At 33.2% G+C, this 24,571-nt stretch overlaps 1 protein-coding gene across 1 annotated transcript in view; it reads left to right on the top strand.

Annotated features, from left to right (window-relative positions):
* Positions 1-24,571, top strand: part of LOC150095481 (glycosyltransferase 25 family member-like) — a 218,152-nt gene that overhangs the window by 183,626 nt on the left and 9,955 nt on the right. The window contains exons 10-11 of the mRNA XM_090410197.1: positions 5,033-5,090; positions 13,600-13,727. Coding sequence (XP_090266323.1) covers positions 5,033-5,090; positions 13,600-13,727 — 186 coding nt within the window. The remainder of the gene's footprint in view (positions 1-5,032; positions 5,091-13,599; positions 13,728-24,571) is intronic.

Raw genomic sequence — 24,571 nt, 5'->3', positions numbered from 1 at the left:
TTACAAAATAGAAGTTAATGTACTTTGAACCTATTTGAGTAGATGAATAATTGGAAATGGCACAGGTGGAAGACAAGGAGAGGAAGAAAAAAGAGTTGAATAGACAATGTAAAGGAACTTACCATATGGCATGAATTTACAACTGTTGAAAGAGGAGACACAAGACTGATCACTAAAAGTCCAAAAGGACTAGCTGGTGGCCTGGTTGGCCGTGTATCTTCTCTCCAGCCAAAAGGCTGCGGGTTCGAATCCCGCCGTGGGTATAGATGTTGTGATTGTCTGTGAAAGTGTTAGTGGTGATAGTTGACAGTAGATGGCATTATTGTTAGATGATGAAGGTTGGTGGAGTGGTGAGACGAAGAGTTGTAGAGTAGATGCCCTCTCGATGAGTCTTTGGACTCCATGGAGGTGTGACGTAATAATAAGAAGAAGAATAACTAACAAGTATTGCAAGAAAAGGCAATATTAAGATTTGTAATGCCTTGCTTCTTTATTTGACAGATGGTTTTCATCTCTCACTGAAATTGCTACCAGCTTGTTTAATTGGATGTGGTCTGTAGAGCAAAGTTCCTGGATTATCCAAACATCTAGCCCACTACTGCACTAAATTGTAATGTTAAGTGTTTATAGGGTGGAAGCCTATAGCACTTAACATTACAGCACAGTTTTATTGTGTAGGATTATCATAAAAAAAAATATATATATATATATGCCAGCAAAGGTCAATTGGTAGAGCCTCTGCTACTAATGGCTCACGCAAAAAGTTAAGCAGTTTGAGCATGATTAATAGTTGGAAGGGGATAATCATTCGATGCTGTTGGCCCACTCTCCCTCGATGAGTCTTTGGACTCCCTGGAGGTGTCACATAATAATAATATTTTCACTTTAACTTTGAAATAAAGTGTGGATGATTATCATTGAGCTAAATAGGTTCTGCGTGTATTTTGAAACTTTTTCAGATTCAAAAATATCTGAAGAACATGCTATTTGCTCACCTCTTGACAGTTTTGTGCTCTTTGTTTTGTCGATTAACTTAGTTTGTATTTACTAGGGAAAGCCTACCCATTCTCTGAATAGCTGGTAGATGAATAGCTAAGATTAGCAGAAGTTAATTCTTGATGAAAGGAAGATATACTTTTCTTTTTTAGAGGTAATTATTTGAGACATATTATAAACAAATTGAAGTATTTTCCTGAAAAAAAAGGATAAGAAAGTTCATTATTATTATTATCCCAAGATTCACAATAGAATCCCAGCAGAGTTAATTAAGGCCACAGGGATGGAGGGATATTAGTATTTCATAGATTGATTACAAGGATATGGGAAATGACAGGATCATGGCCTAGACTGGAAGAAATTGGTTTTTATATCACTAGATAAGAAGGGAGATATGAAGGCTTGTGAGAACTCTAGAACTATTAGTTTAATATCTCATGCAAGCAAAATTGTATTGACGATCATGCTAAATAGGATTGAGACAAAAGTTGAGGCAGAGATGCCCAAGGAACAAGTAGGCTTTAGGAAAGGAGGACACCAAAGATCAGATCCTTTGCTTTAGACAGATCATAGAAAAATATAAAGCATTTAGCCTCTCTCTGGTAATGTGTTTCTTAGACTACTCTAAAGCTACTCTTATTGTGTGAAACTGGAAAGTAATGAAAAGAATGGTTTTTCCTCAAAATACTATCAGATTGATAGCCAACTTTGTACAGAGAGCAAGAAGCGACGGTAAGAACAGGTGTTGGATTAACTGATGGGCTTCAGGTTGGAAAGGAAGTTAGGCAAGGATGTTTACTTTCTCCTCACTTGTTTAGTACTTAGTATATATGCGATGGACGTCATATGTGAAGCATTGGATAAGCTCGAGACAGGAATTAGGATAGGTGGTAGATTGATGAGTAGTCTGAGGTATGCTGATGCTACCATACTACTCCTCTGTGATGACAAGGAAGAACTAGGACAAATTCTTGAGGACTTCTACTCAATCCTAGCAAGACACAGATTATGGTTCTCAAAGGAAATACAATAAGGAACAGGAAAGCTCTTGAGAAACAAGTGTGCCTTAATGGAGAAAGAATGAAGGAAGTCAACAAGTTTGAGTACCTGGAATCCATTATTAATGTGAAGAATTGCTGTTCGGAAGACACAAAAGAAGATTAGGAATGGCTAAAACAACAGTCAGAGACCTGTCATCTAAAATCTGGAAGGATGGGTCTGCATGGGAACAAAGTTGAGGATTTTGGATGCAGTTGTTTTTCCAACATCGACTTATGGATGTGAGGCTTGAAACCTAAAGAAGTCAGATAAGAAAAGGACAGCTGCTTTTGATTACAGAAGGCTGTTGAGGATATCATATATTGAAAGGCGTACAAATGAATGAGTGTTAGACGAGAACAGTAGAACTTTAATGCTTCTTAAGGATGTAGAAAGTTTTTTCATCTCGGCACGGGGATATGCTTTGCATTAAGGGAAAATTCTAAGGAAAGTGATCAGAGCTTACTCCACCTTTACCACAAGTTGCCCCAGACTAGCACTATGTTACCACGAGTTGCCTCAAACTTGCACTACATGCAGGTGCAAACTTGACTTACTTGTCTGTTTGCTTACTTGGGAAAAAGGATTAAACCAAGGTTATAAAATTACTTGGTATCTTTAACAGCTGTTTTGATAGTTTTAATTTTTAATAATTCTGGGTCATTTAAAGGTCAAAACCAGATAACTTTGAAGAGACCACAACATATGACAATCGCACTCAAGTGCCATTGTTACCTTTGTGGTAACAGTGGCAAAACAAAACCTTGTAATTGTCATAACATAACAATTAATAACTTCTAAATCCTTTCTTTCATGCTTACACAGTGATCAGAATACATTACGAAAAATTATGGATACAACTACCATGTTAGATAAAACTTTAGTTTAATATAAACCAAAATATATACACTCGACGTTTCGATCTTCACATTAAGGTCATCTTCTGGAGTATATGTATATATACAAAGAAACAAGCTGCACTCTACATGGCATGCTAAAGTTACTGACCAACCATTAAAACTATTTACCCGACATCTGGTGTTAAAAAAATAAAATAAAAAATCACTCTATCAAAGCTATAGTCCTGTTATTATTATTATCTATTAGGTTACAAAGTTAATTAAGCTGAAGAGTAACATGTTCATGTATAAAATAATAAATAAATAAACAGAAAATAAAATTATTTCGGTAAGCATACATATAAATTGCAATTCGTATGGATAGTGGCCAATAAAAAATTAAAAATTGCTTCGAGTCCTATAGTCAAGGTTTGCTGGAAACTAAGTGGGCTGAATGTGTGCCATCCAAATTCTTGGGATTTTTAAGCCCTCATTATTATTAAGATTAGGGTGGTTAATCAAAATTTCACAGGCTTCTTTAAATTTCCGTTCATACCAATTTTTGTATGATGTAAAGAACAAGTACTTTTCCAATCAATTCAATGTAGTGTGTTAAGAGCGTGATCTGAGAGGCCTGCTTCACCAAAATTATTATATTTAATGTGCTGTTTTTGTTCTTTTTTATAACTTCTAAACATTTCTCTTTCCATATGAACGACTTCATAAATATTTGCATTTGAGTTTTAGAAATGTAATTTTTCTCTCTCAGCAATATTATAGTGTTTTTTTTTCACTCCATGCATGCTCCACTATGCATCACACTTCTGGTTTTCATTTCATTCACGAAGCGAGAAAAATGAGCTACCATTACATGTTATGGTTACAGCACTTTACTTGAAAATAATAAATATTGCACACTTCGAGTATGCAAGAAAACAGTAAGTTTTTCATTGCAAAAAAAAGTTTTTCATATATGCGTTAAATTAAATTGCAGTCATTTCAAGAAATAAATTTTAATCAATGCATTCATTTAATTCAATATTAACCTTACACACATACAGTATGCATGACGTGTAATAGACACTCTATTCTTTAAAATAAATCATACATTTCCTATAATATAATATCATTAACAAAATAAACTGGTAATTATCAACATAAAAATTAAAACTGGCACATTCTAATTAAATACTGTAGTTCATTTATACATCTTATTCTTACAATACCTTATGTAAGTAGATTTAAGTCGTATTTCTGGACCCTTAAGTAGGTGCACAGTTTAATATAGTATTGGCATAAGCTTATTTTCACAGCTCACAACATGAATTAGCTTAGTGTAATTAAATGCTTGAAAATTTTACATAACACAGGTCCTTTTTAATACTGTTTTAAAAATGCAATTATCTTGTAAAGTCAAGTCTGGCTGCACAGCTAGTGCTGCCTACTTTGTTGTTTTGTGTATTTTATTGTTTGTCTTTCATATTAAATTATTGTTCAAGGATAATGTATATAAATTTACCCTTCATATAAACAAACGAAAGAAAATACAGAGTTGTTAACAGAATTAAACAGTGTATTACTTTTTTCACCATAACATTTAGCGTTTTTTTTTTTTTCCTCATCTATAACAATATTTATATAAAGTAGGCCGAGATACCTTAGATAAGTAGATTTAAGTCGTATTTCTGGAGCTCTTGTTATCATGAATTTATTTGGTTTTACTTGTGCACTCTTTTTGTACCCTGTATATAAGTAGCTTATGATCAGTATAATATAAAGTTAACATTTAATTCATTCTTCAGTGAAATTTGTTTTTATGCATAATTCATCTGTTTCAATTTTTTTTTTTTCTTCTATTTCGGTTTTTGTTTTCTGTGTATAGTTACAAGGGTTCATATAGTCAAAGTTATTAATCCCTATTACTTCAGAAATGCTAATTAAAAAAAAATGATGAAATTTTTGCATAATTGTGTAGATGCAAGAGAGCGATAGAAGACCATAATAAATGGGCATTTCATTTTTTGCCCTCCCTCCTTCAGTTTGATTTTATTGGATGCTGTTTGTCTATAAATAATGTTTAAATATATTTCAGAAACTTGTTGATTTGTATGTTTCTTAAATCCACTTGTATCTCTTATTCCTCTGATATTATATTACAGACCATTAACTATGGGAGAAATAGGATGTTTCCTTAGTCATTATGCAATCTGGAAAGAAGTAAGTGATTTTTTTTTCAGTTGCATGAATGATAGAATCTATTGAATTGCTTGGATCATCTTAACTTAAATAAGTTTTCATTCAGACATGGTTCTCTCTCTCTTGAGAAGTTCCATATGATATTTGAACATGCAATCCCATACTTTTTTACTATTTTCAAGATATTGGATTGGATACTATCCTGTCTTGCGCATTTCTTTTATTTTTTTATTTTTTTCAGAAATCTGATTTTCTGCAAAGGAAATAACATTTGTATGACAGTTACGAAAACGTTATTGACTAAGTGATGTGAATTGTATATAATTAACTTCATTGAACTGTAATTCTCATTTCAAATGTTACATATTTGTTAACTTACTGGCTGAAGAAAATTTAAATTTAAGTTCTGGCTTGCTGTGCATGTTGAGAAGGGAGAGGTCATAAAAGTTGGTAATATTGCTGTGTTGGGAATAGTAACATCAAGGCTATGCTCTTTCTTGCAAATGCTCACCATTATCTCTTTGGCTAAGGCCTTCTCATAATCTGATTTAGCTTTTCTTACTATGCTGGTAACCTTCCTAGCTTGAACCTTGTAGTGCTCATGGGTGTACTGATAGCCTTTCTCCTTGTAAATTCTCTATAACATCTTTTTTTTTTTTTTGCAGATCAAGCTTGATACTACTACTCATCCATTTAACCCCTACCTTGTTTGTCTTCTTGACCATGGGGACACAATCTGATATTGGCTTCCTCATATACCCGCTGATTTTATCCCATTCACTGCTAACATCTTTCTCCTGCAATATGTTCTGCCATGGGACTGCTGCAAGCTCACTCTGAAGCTTGTTATAATTGCCTAACCTGTAGTTCCGTATATACTCCTTAAGTGAGAAATCCACAATTTTTGCAACCTCCCAAGTCAATACCACATGATCGCTCTCACCACCAATTAGAGGTAATGAGGACACCTTACTTATGCATACCTCCTCTGAACCAATGACCAGGTCCAATACTTTCACACCATGTGTCCCCTCCGTTATGTGCTGTTTCAAGTAATTATCTTGTAGAAGATGTATAAATTCCATTTCCTTTTTTTCACATGATATTTCCTCCTTCCAATTGATATCCCCCATAATAATCACTAACCCTGCACTCATTGCACTAATTTGCTGATGCATGAATTCAATATCACCCCCTATATCCCCTGGCCTATAGCAGCAGCCAACTATATATTTGGTTGCATTGGTCACTATTTCACATCAGACTTCCTCAAATGTCTATCATCTTGATATACTACTTTCTTTAGCTGCAACTCATCAGCTGTTATTAACAGTACTCCTCCTCCCATTCTATCTTCTCTATCCTCCCTGAAAATACTGTACCTATCACATTCAATTCCAGTGACCACATTTTCTGCTGACAGCCAAGTTTCACTAATGCCTACAACTTTTGGTGAGATTGCACTGACTAATGCCAAAAATTCTTCCCTCTTATATCAAATGCTTTTTGCATTTGTATACAAAAATTGCAGATTCTCTTTAGTTCTTGTACCCACTTTAGAACTGATAAAGATGTCACTAATTTCAGTAGTCCCATGCCGATTTTTATCTCCTCTATTCTGCAATTTATTCTGTGAATAAGGATCAACAATTATACGATCACTGCTTAAGTTTCTCCCTCTTACACTCAACCTTTTCAATTTTAGTTTCCCTTCCCACTTACTTTAACTTGTTCAGAAAAAAACAGTAACTTCTTCAATCACTTATGACCTCCCATGTTCAGATGCAGCCCATCTCTTGTATACAGCTGTCTTTTGCCTTCAAACACACTCCAGACATCAACAAATTCCAGACCTCTTTTTTTGCACATTATCATTATCATCGCTCATCTACTTATATACTTATATTATATATTTTTTGCACATTATCATCGCTCATCTACTTAACTCATAATTGTCAAAACGAGGCAGCCATCCCTCTTCCTCCCCACACTGGATATATGTTTTTTTATGTTTTCATTTATCTGATTAACCTACCAACTTTAAAGAAATGCATTATTCTTTTGCTCTTGACTCAAATGACATTTATATTCTGTAAATAGTGAGCTACATCATTTTTATTCATAAAAAATAGATTGGAAAATCATGATAATTTTTGTATTGACATACAGAGAATTTTTATCTGCACCAAGTTTATTTTTTTTTAAAAAAAATTATGAAGGTGAAGTTGAAACTGAGAATGTTTATTTAAGACTTGAATAATCTCAACTCTTTTTAACAGTACACTGATAATTAAAAAAAAAATCAGCTAACACCTTTTATTCTCTTATAGGGAGTAGGCTAGGCCTTTATACCCTATCTAGCTTTTGGAGACTGAGTGGGCAGTTCAATCTCCACTGGTAGCCAATCAGAGATAGCTGGTCCATGTCTATCACTAATTATAGGTGTCTACTGATGAAGAGACCAGCAAACAAGTGCTGCCATCTCTTGGTGCCTAACCCTAACAGGATATGTTACTCTCTGAAATAATGCGGGTACTACAGACAGTCAATTTTCTTGATTTTACGGGACGAAAAACCCGAGTTTCCTGGAGTAAAATCTCGCTTGCCTGTGCCCAAGATAGACTAACTCTGGAACCGGTCAAAGATAGGCTTAGAAAAAGTTCCTCCAGTCGGCAACTAGACTTGAACCTAGGTCTAACTTTGAGCGACCAAGCGCAGAGGGTGCAAGCGCCACTTCCACTGAGCTACACAGGCCTCACACTGATAATTAGGGAGCTATTAAAAAAAATGACAAAACTGAGGTTTTGATGACGTATATTTACACCTCAAGTAGGGTTGAAGTTAATGTAGTGAATTTCAATGGTATTGAAACTTAGTCCTGATCTTTCAGAAGAAAGATCTTAACTCCCTCTTACTTTTCATAATATTCCAGTCTCTAGTTAATTATATATTTATATGATAATTAAACTTCTTTTTATTATATATTTGGTCTCACATGTTTTGCTTTTCTTTCAAAACCTAGTCTATTAAATTAAACAGCATGAAAGGTTATGAATCTCAGATACTTGGTTCCCAGGTTGTTTAATCTGCTATGGTTGTTATCAATGAATTTGACTGTTTCAATCATTTCAAACTGCTACAGTCAACATGCAATCAAAAAGTAGTTGTACTGTATGCTCACTGTGAGGAATGTTTATAAAAGCTTTTCAGGTGAAGTGATCTCACTAATCTTATGAGAAGCAGCAAAACTTTTTCTTTTAGTAATCTTGTTATTGCTCCTGAAAAATGAGCAAATCGTTTGAAGGATACACAATTATTACATAGATTATACTCAATTCCTGATGCTGGTTTCTTCAACAGGATCTTAAGTAAACACCTTCAGAATGTCTGATGTGTTCATGAGGATTTAGATCAGAGAACTTTATTGGCCAAAGTGTGTTGAAATCTTGTCATCATGTTCTCTTGAACCTGTTTGACGCCATAGATAATGGTGTCATCCTGGGAAAACTCTCATCACGTTTGGAATAGTGTTGCAATCATAGGATGTACCTGTTGGGTACTTCATGATAATATTAGTAGTTGATGATCAGAAACATAACACAACATTTACTATATAGTTAATAATTACTGTTGAGGTAGTGCAATATATTTTCCTTCCCAAGAAACTTCTTCACATCATTCAGTACCACCATCACTATGAACCTCAGCCATAGAGGCAATGCATGTTCAATCCAAATTATGCTAAAACTGAAAAGTCCTGCCCAAAGTCCTACAGATATACAATTCTGTATTAAAAGAACTTCACTCTAGAAAACTGTTAACTGTAATGAACTAATGGGAAAAATAATGTTAAACATTAGACTAAAAGATAGAAAAGAAATAAACATATTGTATCTGAGATAATGTCATTTCAGCTGATGACTCAGACCATAACAAAGTGGAAGTAATTTCAAGGGAAGAAGACTGCCTCAATGACCAGAAGGAAGGTGGATAGATGATCATTGAAATAACAAGAAGAATATGGCATTGCAAAGCTCAAGAAAAAAAATGGACATCTTGGAAGAAGGTCTATAGCTCAATCTGGTTATTAAAAAAAAGGCTAAAAAGAATATTAGTTCCAGCTAGATTGCCTATTTGTAGTTATTTGGCATGTGACACTGGTGGTTGCAAGTAGTTCTTAATCCAGAGTTCACTTCCTACTTTATTTTATTTTAGTCATATTTTTTCCTTAATTTTTTTATTTTTTAAAAATCATTATGAACTGTTGGAAGTAATACTCATGATCTTTAAAGTTCATGAGAAAATGAAAACATTATCAAATTGTTTTTGTAGTTAATTGTTATTTCAGTAAAATTGGTAGTTCAAAGAAGAAGCAAATATTTATCAGTGTTTATCGCCATGTCAAATCAGCATATATTCTATACTTCATTTTGTTATTATCAGAAGTATTACTTTTTAACAAGTAACTTATGAAATGCTCATATTCAAAAACAAATGCTGTAAGAGACATGCTGATAACATTTTAAAATATTGTTGAAAGTTTTTAATTTGGTTATACTATAAATTAAAGATGCCAAGAAATTATATTCTTGGTTTAATCCTTTTTCCAAGTGTAAACAAACAAAATTTGCATGTGAAGTATCTTTGCTTCATGCACAAACTTTGTTTGCTTACACTTGGATAAAGGATTTAACCAATAATATAATTTCTTGCCCTCTTTAATTTTAAAATGGTATCAATATGTCTGATTTTTAAATGTTTAAATGTACTAAATTTAAGACATATTAACTAATTTGCTCATTTTGGAAGAAACTGAGTGGTTTGTTATTACATACATGATTGCGACAACCTCTAAAAGTGGTCAGAAATTCTTAAGAATGTTTACTGTATTCTATGACAGGGGATTGCAAACTACAGCCTGCAAGCTAAGGATGATTTTTAAATGAATTTCATGACAGAATCATGAAATTGTTATTTCGGTGTTAATCTGATGCAGCCATGCTCATGCAATTGGATATGTTGCACTGTCATTGTCGTGCACTTTCACTGATGCTGTTTGTACTTGGTGAAAACTTGACAGTGTTTTGAATGCCACTGATTTCTTAGTTGCATGTATCATGAGTTTATGTCAGTGTATAATTACCAACTATCTGTATGATACTGGCATGGAATTTTAATTAATAAATTGCAGCACATGGGGTTGGATATAAAGTTGGTGAAGTGGATAAGAGAGTTGTTGATGGAGAGATACTGTAGTGTGGCTAGTAGCATGCTGCAGGATCCAAGAGGAACTATTCAGTTGTTTGCTGATGTTGCAAAATGGGGTAGAGCAATAGTTAATAAGGATGATGTTAAAATTTTGCAGAAGGATTTGGATAAACTGGCAGTCTGGGAAAAGGAAACCGGATGTCAGTTTAATGTGGCAAAGTGTAAGAGTACACATTTTGGGATGAAAAGATTACCAGCTGTGTACTACATTGACGAAACTGTATTCCAGGGATTTGAGGGTGTTAGCAGCTAAGGAGTTAAAGTTTAGAGGACATATTGCAAAAGCGGCTCATCAGATTACTTGATTACTGAAGAATACCCTGATGAACAGAAACAAGCAGGTTATGATACCTCTTTATAGAGCTTTGGTAAAAGTTTTTGTAAAAGTGTGTTACTTTTAGAACTTCCTGAAATCGTGCTAATGTCATATCACTTTCCTTTGGATCTGCTGATTCAAATGTTCCTCCTTCTGCTAGATTACTTTCTTAGTGTATGTGTGTTGATCTTTCACTGGGAAGATTAAAAGAATTTTTAGCAGTCTTTGATAACAGAAATCCTGTTCTGATTCATGTAACCCTCTCTTAATTTGCTTTATTAATGATTATGAATATGAACATATTTTGATCTATATGGCATTTCATGCTTATATTATTAATTGCTAATTTCATTGTATTGCTTATCTCAAAAGTATTAAGGAAAATATAGAGAAACAGCTTCATTTTTCCTTGACTTTTCAGTCTTCAGTTAGAGAAAATATAATTCTTCTAAGTTACTGCTCATTGTAATGGCAAATGACTTTTTTAATTCGCAACCTCTAAGCTAATGTCAGAGGACCTTTAGATTCTTATCTCACTTTTCTGGGTTTATTTATTTATTTTTTCCCTCACTGATCTTTCATTGAGCCATATCTCAAGCAGTTTGACTGATAAGTCTACTACACACGATTCCTTGGGGGGGGGGGAGTGTATAAGGAAATGTAACTGATAAGGAAAAGATTACATTGCAGATAAAACAGAAAACCAACTTCCATTTTTATTGCTTGCAGCTTTGCATCATAAAGAAGGAAAGATTATTCTTCCAAGGCAAATTCTCTTGGTATTACAGAAATAATTAGCATTTGTGATGAGTTTCCTATAAGAGAGCCCAATGATTAGCTCTGCCATTCGCTTTAGGCACTGATATCTGTGGTGTTTATTAAGCCAGTTTTTATTTCAGAATTCTTCATGATACTGTTACTGTATATACTTTTTTTTTTAAATTGCATTAATGTTTTTCCTTGACTCCTTGAGAAATATCCATGAAAAATGTACAGGTATCCCTCGATTAACGCGATTAATTAATCCCTCGATGTTACCACGTATATCAAAATCGCGTTAATCAAATCTAATAATCAATGGTAAAAATTACAATTCATTCATGATCGATTACTGTATTAATAATTTGTTTTATATGGTACTCTTTTAGGAAAGATAAAAAATTTATGCAAAGTAAATGTTTAATAAATACTTGTACCTGCATTATTTACTGCAATTTTTTTTATCAAAAGAAGTTATCAAGAGTCGTTTGAACAGTTTTAGTTTTTTTTTCTTATCGGCATAAATTCTGCGATAACAAGCAAAATGACTCTCCAGATCTAGGCAAACAAGCAATAAAACACAAAGAAAAAACACTGCAAATATAATACATGATGATGCAAATTAAGTGGATATTGAATCCAACATTATTCCATAGCTGAATATAGAAACTACAAGAGTTTCATGCCGAATATATAGAAACTAAAAGTTTCGGCAGATGCAAGCATAAGCAACCTTATGGGCAACTCATAGTAAAGGTGGAGTAAGCTCCAGATCACTTTCCTTAGTATTTTCCATAATGTAAAGCACATCTCCTAGAAGACATATATGATAAATAAGCCTTTGGCTCTCTATTTCAGTAATACATGATGGTTTATTTATTTTCGGTTAGAATCTAGAAATTATTGAACAAAGAATTTAAAAAAAAAAAAACCATAGTATACTGACATCGGAGGTCGCAGTATCTCTCAGATACAATTTACTGTCAAATATCACAAACCTTTACATAACATGTGTTAAACCAAACTGTGCAGAATATCACTCATAGCATATGAATGCACAGCTACTCATGACTTCCAAGCTATACACTGAATTGTGTAATAATATTTATATTGAACATTTTGCATGTAACTAACCGTCAGATCAGCTGCGAGCTCCGCATGGTTAAAGACGTGTTAATCAAAACTCTTGCCGCGTATATCAAGGGATTGCCGCAATTAATTTCGCCGCGTTAAGCAAGGGATACCTGTATTTCATTTGATTATCTATTAGAATTGTCTCTCCCCCTCCCCATAGAATTGCATTTTTAATTATATAACTGGAAAGTTGTGATTCACTCTATGGAAAAATTTTTTCCCCATTCTATACAAGATTAAAAGGAATTTAAAGGAATTAAGCAAATCATTTGGCTTCAGATACATTACATTCCGAAAAAGTTCATTTTAAGTTACTAGAAGTTGAATAGAGACATTTATGTTAAACACTGGAACCATACTAAGATGCTGAACACTACAATAGATTCAAATTTGATCACCTGTTTTTTGACTTGTGTGAAGCCTTATGCCACCGTACTAATCTTAAGCAGATGCCTATCTCTAAGTTTTGGGAAGTAATTGCCAATATGATTTTTATTAATTAATTATATCTATACTCATGTTTCTGAACTCTGATAGTGTTTCCTCCCACTGAGCTGCAACTGAGACACATGATATTGTACACATGCTGTATGACTTCGTTCTTGTATTCAGAATTTTATTATTATTTTATTTATAGAATTGTTACCAGTTCTTCTGCCTTCTCCCTGAATGAAGCTCATGACATATTGAGCAAAGTATAATAGGAGTAATAAATTCTATTTAGTAAATTAATAAATTCTCTTATATGCGGGAAGCCATTATTTAAAAATTTATGCTGTTATATATTAATTAAAATGTAAATATTTTTCCAGTCTTATTATTACTGCCACATACCCCTCCCCCCCCCCTACAAAAGAATATTATTTCTAACTTGATTAAAGTTAGAGATAGTATTCAGTATTAAATTAATGTAATATTAAAATGACATTGCATTAGATGATAAATTATTGTATCATTACTGATGTTCATTCTAGTTCCTAAATAAATAAAAAAAATTATTGTGTTTTAAAAATTGGAAAATTATATAGTTTATTTCTTTTTTTTTTTTTTCAGATGCTTCTTTATCAGCACAGAACAGCACTTGTTTTAGAAGATGATATCAAATTTGAACCTTATTTCAGAAGAAAACTACACTCCATGTTAAGAGAGGCTCAAAGAGTGCACTTAGAATGGGAACTAATGTGAGTATTTATTCTATTGAGGAATGAATGAATGTGTGTGTTCTCTATTCCTTCTTATTTGGACTTCATCTCTGTATTGCATGGTGAAAGTTTACTTGTATTGAAAAAATTACTTAATTACTTAATCATGTAGATTGAATTTGTGCACAAAGCAGAACTGGTGGGTTCTGAGATAGGTCATTTAGGCAAGACCTGTTATAGCTGGCAAATTGTATTATTCTTAAAGAGTGATAGCCTTACACCACATGTCAGCCTTACACCTTATTCTTTCTTTGAAGTTTGCATAATTTGCACTAGTATTAATATATTCATTCTCTGAACATCAGTTAAATTCAGTTGTATATGCTTGGCCATGAAGTGGAACACAACAAATCATTACATGTGCTTGTCATGTATATTTTTTTAAAATTTATATATATATATTTTTTTCCTCCTAAAAATAATATTTCCAGTGAAAAACACTATACTAATCTCTCTGCGCCATGCAGCACACAAAAGCAGGAGTTTTATCGTAGCACTAAAAATGGTACAACTTTTTAAATCTGTTTTAAAATAACTGATAAGGGAAATTTGTTCTAAGAATTTTTGAAGACAAAGAAACTTTGGAGCTACTTTTCAGGATATGTTTCCTAGGAAAGCCTTACTAAACCTTTAATCTCTTTTTATATTTTGTAAATCCCCTCTGATAAAGAAGGTAAAAATAAACATCATGAAGCTTTATGCAAAATTTACATTTCAAAACCTGCTGATATGTCACTGATTTAATTTGATAGAGTATTTAATATGTTAAGTTAAAGGGTATAGAATTTTCTTTGGCAAATGAAATCAAAGTATATGATTATTTTATATAAGTATGGTGTGTGTATGTGCATATGCGTGCAATGTTTGATTATATTTTTGGGATCTGTAGAGTAGATATGAACAGAAATTATACCCTTCAGCTTAACTTTTGCATTCACCACACTAGATATAAAATCATTGCAAGTTCCATGAATGAATTGATAATTAGAACACATGTGCAATTTTTTTTTTCTTTCTCTGAAGTTTGCATCCTGCTTCCTCCTTTCTCAAGGCAACATTTAATTAAATATAAATAAAAAAACCTCTTCAGTTATAGAAAATATAAGTGGTCACAAAGCAATATCCATATCTCACTGTTCATAATTATATGAATAGTGATATATGGATATTGCTGGAGTTAGTGGTGAGGGGGGTGATGAATGATTGCTTTGTTTTCTTTTGCTGTTTATGTGGATAATACAGAATGGTGTAATCATAAAATCAGTATTGCTAGGCATTGATATATATATATATATATATATATATATCAGCAGGTGAATGATGTACTTATGAAATTTTCTGTATCATTAAGACATTTCACATATATAATACAAATTCCACTGGAAAAAAAAGGGGGGGATGGAACAAATTCCATTTATATATATATATCTGATCTGATCCTGTGGCTTCCTCTCTTAGAGAGAGTTGCAGCTGATTACTAGGGAGATAATGACGCAAGGTTTCCCATTGCCTTCTTTGACGTATTTTTTATGACTGTTGCCTGTGTGTGTTCACGGGTCTGGTTTGCCTGCTTGCTCGATGAAAAACCCCAGATAAACTGGCAGAAAAAACCCTGCTGTCCATGCCCAAGACTGGCTAACTTGGCTGTGGCTGAGGAAGATCCTTAAGCTCCTCACGTCGTCGACGGGAATCGAGCCTAGGACACTCCTTCCCCAAGCATATGGTTGCGAAGTGCAAAGCCACTTGGCTAACTGTGCGGACATATATACATATATATATATATATATATATTTCTGTTTGATTCATCTTGGATGATTAGGCTATAAATATGCTGGCCCTACAGGTTGGTTCACACGGAAATCGCTATTCCCAAAACTACTGGTCCACGGCTCTTTATTCAATATAATCAGAGCTGCCCTGATATCCAGTGGGTGGTAGCCAGGGTTTCTCCCTTAATGAATGATCCCAGGATGTTTTCTAAACCAAACTATCTTTTAATGAATCTGTTTTGTCAGATGTATGAAGCAGGTTAATTTGTAAAATCTCATGAATGTCTACAGTATAAAAGACAGTTATAATCATTACACCTTAAATTTCATTTAAGGTGTCAGGATTTTGTGTCGTGTCCACAAAATACTATGAAATACAGGAGTGCAAAGTAGATTGTCCCTCATGATTCATTTTGGTTAATGTAAAATACAGGGTGTCCCAAAAGTCGCCATACATAGGAAAAATTAACAAACTCATATTTTATATTTTTAATATTTTTTATATTTATGTATTCTTTTATATTTTTTATTTGATCGAAGATTTTGATCAATTTGAATATTCTGTAAATATTTTGTAAATAAAGGTGCATTTAGCTACAATTTCCGATTTTCCTTATGTATGGCGAATTTTGGGACACCCTGTAGTTTACATCAGTGATGCTGTCATAACTCCTTCACAGGATTTCTGGCTACAGGGCAAAATGATAAAAGTGCTCTCAAAGACTTGATGTCAAGAATATTGGCATAGTCCTAAAGATATGTCATCTCAACATAGAAAGCATTTCCATTTCCAAACTTGTGGCTAATAAAGATCTTAAAATGACCACCAAATTGATTTTCTTATGTGCTGCAAGACACTTGTTTGGGGATGATCCTCTTCTGCTTTCTAGAGGTAAAATTCCTAGATATATCTTGATTTTTAACATTAACTTCCATAAATATGGAGTATCACTTACATTAAGAACAGTATCACTGATTATACTGTCTGCCAACCAGACTCCAGCAAAGACATCTTTACTACCTCCATATAGGTTGGTAAACTAATTATCACAAATGTGTATAAAATTTCCAGTGCTATCAGTCCTAATCCTCTTCTTTTGTATTCTTTATGTAGATACCTTGATGATGACCTTAGTAGATATATGCTAGTTAATGGGAGGAAAAATCGGAGCCTGTGAATAGCTCATGATGCTAAAGACAATCAATACTTCCACTCAGCTCAATGAAAGAGAAGATAAAATCCTCATCTTGGCTTTAGCCCCATAAATCACAGACAACTCCCTATCAGTAAAAAATTGCCCACTGACTTCCTAAATAGCCAACATCATCCTATCATCTAAACAGTAGGAATGCATATTCCCAAGTCCACTTCCAAACCAAAATGGGATTTTCATAAAGCTTATTAAAGATCCTCTGTGAAACATATCTCCAACTTTCTGGTAGATGAAACCCACTTTATCCATTCAATTAATGAATGGCACCTTTGCAATAAATAGCCTTCAGGAAACATCCTCTTTGGCTATCCGCACAACTCCAACAAATCTGGCACAATTGCTACTAATGGGTTTCATCTACCAGAATGTCTTTGCTGGAGTCTGGTTGGCAGACAGTATAATCAGTGATACTGTTCTTAATGTAAGTGATACTCCATATTTATGGAAGGTAATGTTAAAAATCAAGATATATCTAGGAATTTTACCTCTGGAAAGCAGAAGAGGATCATCCCCAAACAAGTGTCTTGCAGCACATAAGAAAATCAAAATTATCCATGGGGTCGGATTAACTGTGGTCCTCTGTTGTACACACAAATTTCTTTGTTTTAATATATAAATAACAGAAGTTATTACTGCTTGCTTTAAATACCATTGCATCATCCATGGATGTATGGGGATGATCAAAATCATCGATCACTTGTTTGGGGATGATCAAAATCAAAATTATCCATGGGGTCGGATTAACTGTGGTCCTCTGTTGTACACACAAATTTCTTTGTTTTAATATATAAATAACAGAAGTTATTACTGCTTGCTTTAAATACCATTGCATCATCCATGGATGTATAAGACAAATAAAACAGAAAATAATGCTAAAGAGGAAACAAATGAAAATCACGGACTTTCTGTCTAAATTAGTTTAAAAATGTTCAGTTTTGTATTTACGTGCTACAAGAATGTTTATCTTACTTTCTTAAAATCATAAGTTTTTTTTTATGTATTTAACCCAATAAAACACAATTTAAATTAACCATGTTTTTCAGTTATCTGTTGTCTAGTGTCCATGAGCTAACATGGATGATTGACAACTTACTGTAATAGTTGCTTTAAAACCTGGTAACGATTCATTTCTTGCTATAAGTAAATGACCCATTACTTAATGAAGCATCTGCCTGAAACTTCTTGAAAGGATGCTGGGATTTTCTCCCATAGAACAGGTCAGATTTCGACTTAACAAAATTGCTACAATCATGTGCAAGCATTGACCACATATATTGAAAGAAATAATTTTGATAAATGCATGAAGATAATTTGTCTATGTAAATCTTTCAGCATTGCATGGCACTGTTTGGAGAGAGAATTTCACTCAGAAATTCCTCGAGGTCATCCCTTCTATCAAGATTGCTAATCTTACAAACTTGCATGCTGTGAAATAGATGGGTACAGGTACATACCAGCAGTTCCAGAAACAAATTCCATAATCTAAGGAATTGTCTTCACAATAATCTGTGCTAGCCCACTTCTCACTCTATACCTACCACCACTGTCTCATGAACATTTTTGTATGCAGATAACATTGCAAATTTCAACACCTCCATTCATTTTGCAGAGAATACATTAATGGAGGATTTATCAAAGCTTGATAACTACTTTAAACAATGAGACAGAACCAAATATGAATAAAACTGAAATCACTGTTTACCATTTAAATAACAGCCAACTTAGCTATATTCTAGTTATATTACTGAGACTAATGTGCCACATCAGTCACTAATGTGATATATAGTTAATTTTTATAAACCTATATGCAAATAAACTTGGTTCTCAGTGACTCATATTTGAAGATATGCACTTTTAAGTGGACTAAATCAGCATATATATTATAATTAATGAAAAAAAAAAAAGCCTAAATGGGTTCCTTATTTTAATAAGAAGGAAAGATAATAATACCCATTATGTATATAATATTCATATAATAATATCATTCATACAAGGGAGGTCTGGAAAGTCAGATAAACACCTAGAACAAAAATGATATTAAATTTGTATGTGTAATAATTTGGTCTTTTTCTTTCTTGTGATTATATCAGTTGCTTTAATATAATTTTTGTTCTAGATGTTTATCAGAACTTTCGAGATCGTCATATAATAATATTATATATTCATATAATAATATTCATTATTATATGAAGGCAAACGATGTTTGCCTCTAGAACTTCTTAAAAGTTTTGAAAATGATTGAGAGTTTATGAAAATACAAACTTTTAGGTTGATGAGTTGCCTTGGGCTCATACAGCCAGCTCTCACTACATCAAACACCATTATAACACATAACATAAAGAAAATTCACTATAAGACATTATCCACAAAAAAAAAAAAAAAAAAATGTCTTGTTCTTATGAGTTTGATAAGTGAAAGTTGATTGTATCACTTAAAAAAAACATGAATCTTGTCTAAGAATCCACATACTTTTTATTAGTGCTTTTTTTCTAGGCCCTTAGGCAGCTGAATTCATTTTTAAAGCAATATAGTACTGAGAAAACTCATCAGAAAAGTTTGTTTCGAAAGGCAAGCATTGTTTTCTTTTAATAAGATTTAATGCTAAGTTGAAGCCTTTAAGCTTATTTTCTTCATCAAATTAGTATATTCATTAATTTCTGTTATGGATTTAGGTGAGATATTTCTTTCTGTAATGGGTATGCGCCATATCAAGTCATATATATTAATAGTATATATGACTTGATATGGCGCATACCTATTAATACTATAATGGTACAAGTCTCTGTAGTGAAAGTCAACTGTGTAAAGCATGATGAGAATAATTAAAAACTTTTAATTATTCTCATCAAATTCTAATCATCTTCCCAAGAAATTATATTGTTTAATATAAAGAGATAAGCAAAGCTTTTATGTTATGGATCATGCTAGATCAGAACTTGTCTTTTGACTGCAACTCTATTTTTAATTAAAAATAATAAAAATTTAATGAAGTGATCATATATTGCTTACCTTTGTCATGCTTTTGACAATAACGATTTTTGAAATATAGAGTGGAGATTACAGGTGCTTATAAATGAGTACATTAGCGATCATATTACACATAATAGTAAGATAGATAAAATGGATAAAATGTAAGTAAGATGAATAAAATTTAAATTTTAAATCTCCATTGAGTTTTAAAATTTAAAACAGGTATGAATAAAGGAGTTAAAAGCATAAAATAATAGAATACTATTAAAATATGAGAATAAATCCTTTAGTGAATGGTGTGATACGATTAGTAAATACACCATAAAACTTGTAAAATTTAAAAATGAAAAATATTAAAAGATTGAAAACTAGAACATAAAAACTGTAAAGGATATGAAAAGAATGTAAAGGCCTTTAAAAGTAAAATATAAATATATATGATGAAAGATGAAAATCAATTTCATCTTTCGTCATATTCTTGATTAATTTTAGAGTAACCCAAGTGGTTGTTGATATCTCTAAAGCACTAATCAGGTTTATCACAAAACTAGAACATAAAAACTGTAAAGGATAAGAAAATAATGTAGAGTCCTTGAAAGTAAAATATAAAAATATATGGTGAAAGATGAAAATAAATTTCATCTTTCATCATATGTTTTTGATTATTTTTAGAATAACCCAAGTAGTTGTTGATACAACAAATCCAATTATTTTCTTACCATGAATATTAGACCAGTGTAATTTGGTTTACTGTTTGCTCTAAACTCTCCTTTATAAATTTTGTGTAACATTTGCATTTCGATACAGAACTGAGGAAATTTGATGACTATAATAATAGATAATGTCAACTTTAATTTCGGTCATTAAATAAATTATGCATTTATATATTCCGGTGTTTTTACATTCTTGGAAAATTATCTTTATAATGTCACCTGAGACTAAATCTTGATTTTCTTAACACTAAATCTCTTGACGATAACGAGCAGACGACGCATATTTCTATCATGAGTCATGGGAGCTTGTTGGTTAATGAGACTTTTTTTTTTTTTTTTCAAACTCAGATGAATCAGTTTCATTATTCATGACTTTAGTTCATGAATTGAATCAGCAGATTTGCATCTGGGTTACTTTTTTTTTTTTGTTGTGGTATGATGGAAAGTGGAGCTTTATACTTTATTCTATAACTAATGCTTAGATACCGCAGGATTCTAATCTTTCATCTGCTGTATTTTACTGACTTCTAGCTAACTAGAAATCCAATCCACAGTTGGCTGATAACAGCACATTGCTTTACACAAATTACCAGAACCACTCGAATCCTAATTTTTGATCTAGAAATAATTCTGACTGATATTCACTGCTTGCAAACCTCAGTCCTGTCATTTTTTTCTCACAAAAAAAGAGGTTTTGTTGTATAATGAAACCTGTGGAGCATTCATGACTAAACATACACATGTAGCCACAGTGATAAGATTTTTTAATAAGTAAATATTTCTTCCTAAGTATCATAGGACATTGTCAGTACAGTTAATTCATACAATACTAGGAATCACATACAAATAGGGCACATGCTTACAGTGGAATCCCTCTATGCATGCAGTATCATGTTATAGACTTAAATTAAAATATATCTGGAAAAAAAAAAATTACATGAAAATGAGATAACATATATAAAAATTATTTTACACAATTCATCACCTCAAGGGGTGTACAGGATTATGATAGTAATACATGAAAAAAATTACATCATTATTAATTTCCTATCTGCAATTTTCCTCCAAATCAGTCTGTTACTTGTCAAGACTCCAACATTATCAGATCTTATATTTCTATCGTCTAAAGCACTTTGTACCGTATCAATCCACCTATATCTTGGTCTTCCTCTGGGTCGTTTTGCTGCCAACCTCGCAGAGAACACTTGTTTTGCTAATCTTTCCTCGCCCATTCTGTTTAAGTGACCATACCACCTGAGATTAGCTCTGCTAACACATTCCTGGATGCTGACAATGTCAAGTTCTTTCCTAATATCCTCGTTTTTAATATGATATTGCCATTGATGCCATCTGTTCACGCCTATAATCTTTCTCAGGACTCTCATATCTGTGGTCTCTAGTCTTTGGTCAAGTGTTTTACTTCTGACCCAGCTCTCAGACCAATAAGTTAAAACTGGTTTGAACACTGTCTTGTATACAGCTAATTTAGTATTCCGACTAATTTCTCTCTTATTCCATATGAATTTATTCAATTGACTTCCCACCATACCAGCTTTGCTGATTCTGTTTTCTATTTCTCTATTTAATTTACCATCTTCACTAAAAATCGTGCCTAAGTAGCTGAAATGTTTTACTTGTTCCACAGGTTCTCCATTCACAACACAGTTGACATTTTCAATGATTCTGCCTATTTTCATTGTCTTTGTCTTTTTATTGCTGACCTTCATACCATATCTATTACAACAGCTATTCAATTTAGTCAGAGAATCTTGCAGACTTGTAGCAGATTTATTTAGAAGTATAACATCGTCTGCATAAAGCAAAGAGCTGACATTAACATCTCCAATTTTGATATCATGTTTAATACCACTTTCCTTCATAATGTGATCCATATAGATAATGAATAACAGAGGGGATAATGTACATCCTTGTCTCACACCAGATTTAACATTAAACCATCTTCCTGTACTTCCTTCAATTCTAACTGCTGACTTACAACTCAAATAAAGACTAAGTATTGCTTAATATAATACCCCATTGACACCATATAACTGCAGCGTATTGAATAGCCTCTCTCTTGGCACCTTGTCATATGCCTTTTCCAAATCAACAAAAATTAAATACAGATTTTTGTTATATTCCCATGCTTTCTCGACTATTTGTCGTAAAGTGAAGATCTGATCCTGACAGCCTCTATTTGGCCTGAATCCAGCTTGTTCTTCACCAAGCTTTTCTTCCACAATTCTTCTCAACCGTTTCTCAAGTATACTTGCATAGATCTTGCCAGGAACACTCAGTAGGGAAATACCTCTGTAATTCTCACATTCAGTTTTATTTCCCTTTTTATATATGGGTACTATGAGAGCTCTACTCCAATCATCGGGAATTCGTCCCTCTGTCCAGGCTTTCTGAACTATGCAGTGCAGCCACTGTAAGACTCTTATACCATCATACCTCAGCATTTCTGGTCGAATATCATCTACTCCTGCTGCCTTTCTACATTTCAAGCTTTTGATGGCTTTTTCTACTTCAAGTATGGATATGTATTCCTGACTGCATGCCTGGTAAGTGTTTTTTACCACTGTGCTGTCATCACTGCTTGTTTCATTTAGCAGTTTTTCAAAGTAATTACTCCATACTTCAAGGATATCTTTTTCTCCCGTTTTCATGTCACCTTTATCATCTCTAATTCCTTTTGCAGCAATTTTTCCTCCATTTCTCAGCTTCTTCAACAACCTCCAGAATATTTTGCCACCTTCTTGATATTTATTTTCTATATTCTTGCCAAAGTCCTCCCATGACTTTTGTTTAGCTAGTTTTACTCAGTGTTTGGCATTCTTGCATTTGTCTCTATATTCTCTAAGAGCACAAGCTGACTTATTTGACAGGAATTTTTGATATGCTTTCTTCTTTTCCTTCACTGCCTCTTTAACTTCCTGTGTCCACCAGGGAGTTCTGATTTTTTTATCCTTACAGACAACCTCACCACATGCCTCTCTGGCAGAATCAATCAATGTTTTCTACAGAGTTTGCCACTGAATCTCCAAGGTTTGATTCCTGTTCTCAAACTCTTTCATTTTTTCTTCAATAATCTTTGTGTATTTTAGTCTACAGTTCACATCTGAGAGCTGCTCAACTTTTATTCGCTTTAAAACTTTCTTGCATGTTATTCTTTTCAATATTAAATTCAATTTTATCCTGCTCAAGACTAAATAGTGATCACTTCCAATTTCAAATCCTCTGTACACTCTGGTGTCCTGCACCAGGGAGAAAACATCACTATCAACAATAACATAGTCAATGAGACTTTTCTTATTCCTAGCCTCTTCTCTCCATGTGAATTTGTGCACATTTTTATGTTGGAACATGGTGTTAGTAATAACCAGTCCATGTCCTGAGCAGAAATCCAACAGATATTTGTCATTATTATTAGCTTTGCTCTTTTCTCCAAATTTTCCCAAAATATTTTTGTATGTCTCACAGTCATTTCCTACTCTGCTATTTAGATCCCCAACAAGGACCAACTTTTCATTTTTCATTGTGTCAGTTGCTTTTTCTAAAGCCTCAAAAAACTCCTCCACTTCTACCTTAGTAGAACCTTCTGTGGGACCATAGGCACAAATAAGTCTCATTGTCCAGTTCCCCATTTTCATATTTGCCCACATTACTCTACCTGAGACTGACTGCCATTCAAGAAGATTAGCCTCGTATTTTGTGTTGAATACTATGGCTACTCCTTCTTTTCCTTGATTGTCATTGCCTGAATATAACATTTTGTATTTATTGCTCAGAAAGATCTCACCAGTTTTGGTCTTTTTTGTTTCAGTCACCCCTATTATGTAGATCTGGTACTTATCTAATTCCTCAGCTAGCTCCATTTCTTTGCCATTCAGGCTTCTTGCATTGATAGTACCGATCTTTAACTCTGGTGATGTTGAGTTGGGGTTTGTTTTCAGATTTGTTCCAGTAGCTGACTTTTCGCTGTTCGCCCTGGTTCCCTGGTGAAAACAACGGGGACCTTGTTTAACCGGGCGACGCCCCAGCCGGCATGAAATTCTGTCATGTTGTACCATCATTTTTTTTTTATTTTGGTTTAACCAATAAGAATACAATTTGGTTGGCTAAATCCCAAATTGCCAGCCCATCCTCGTTCGTTC

Source organism: Typopeltis vanoorti, chromosome 20 (assembly GCF_054136105.1).
Source record: "Typopeltis vanoorti isolate ZY-2024b chromosome 20, IOZ_Tvanoo_1.0, whole genome shotgun sequence".
Classification (NCBI taxonomy): domain Eukaryota; kingdom Metazoa; phylum Arthropoda; class Arachnida; order Uropygi; family Thelyphonidae; genus Typopeltis; species Typopeltis vanoorti.
The sequence above is the reverse complement of the archived record's forward strand: the minus strand, read 5'-3'. Positions and strand labels throughout refer to the sequence as shown.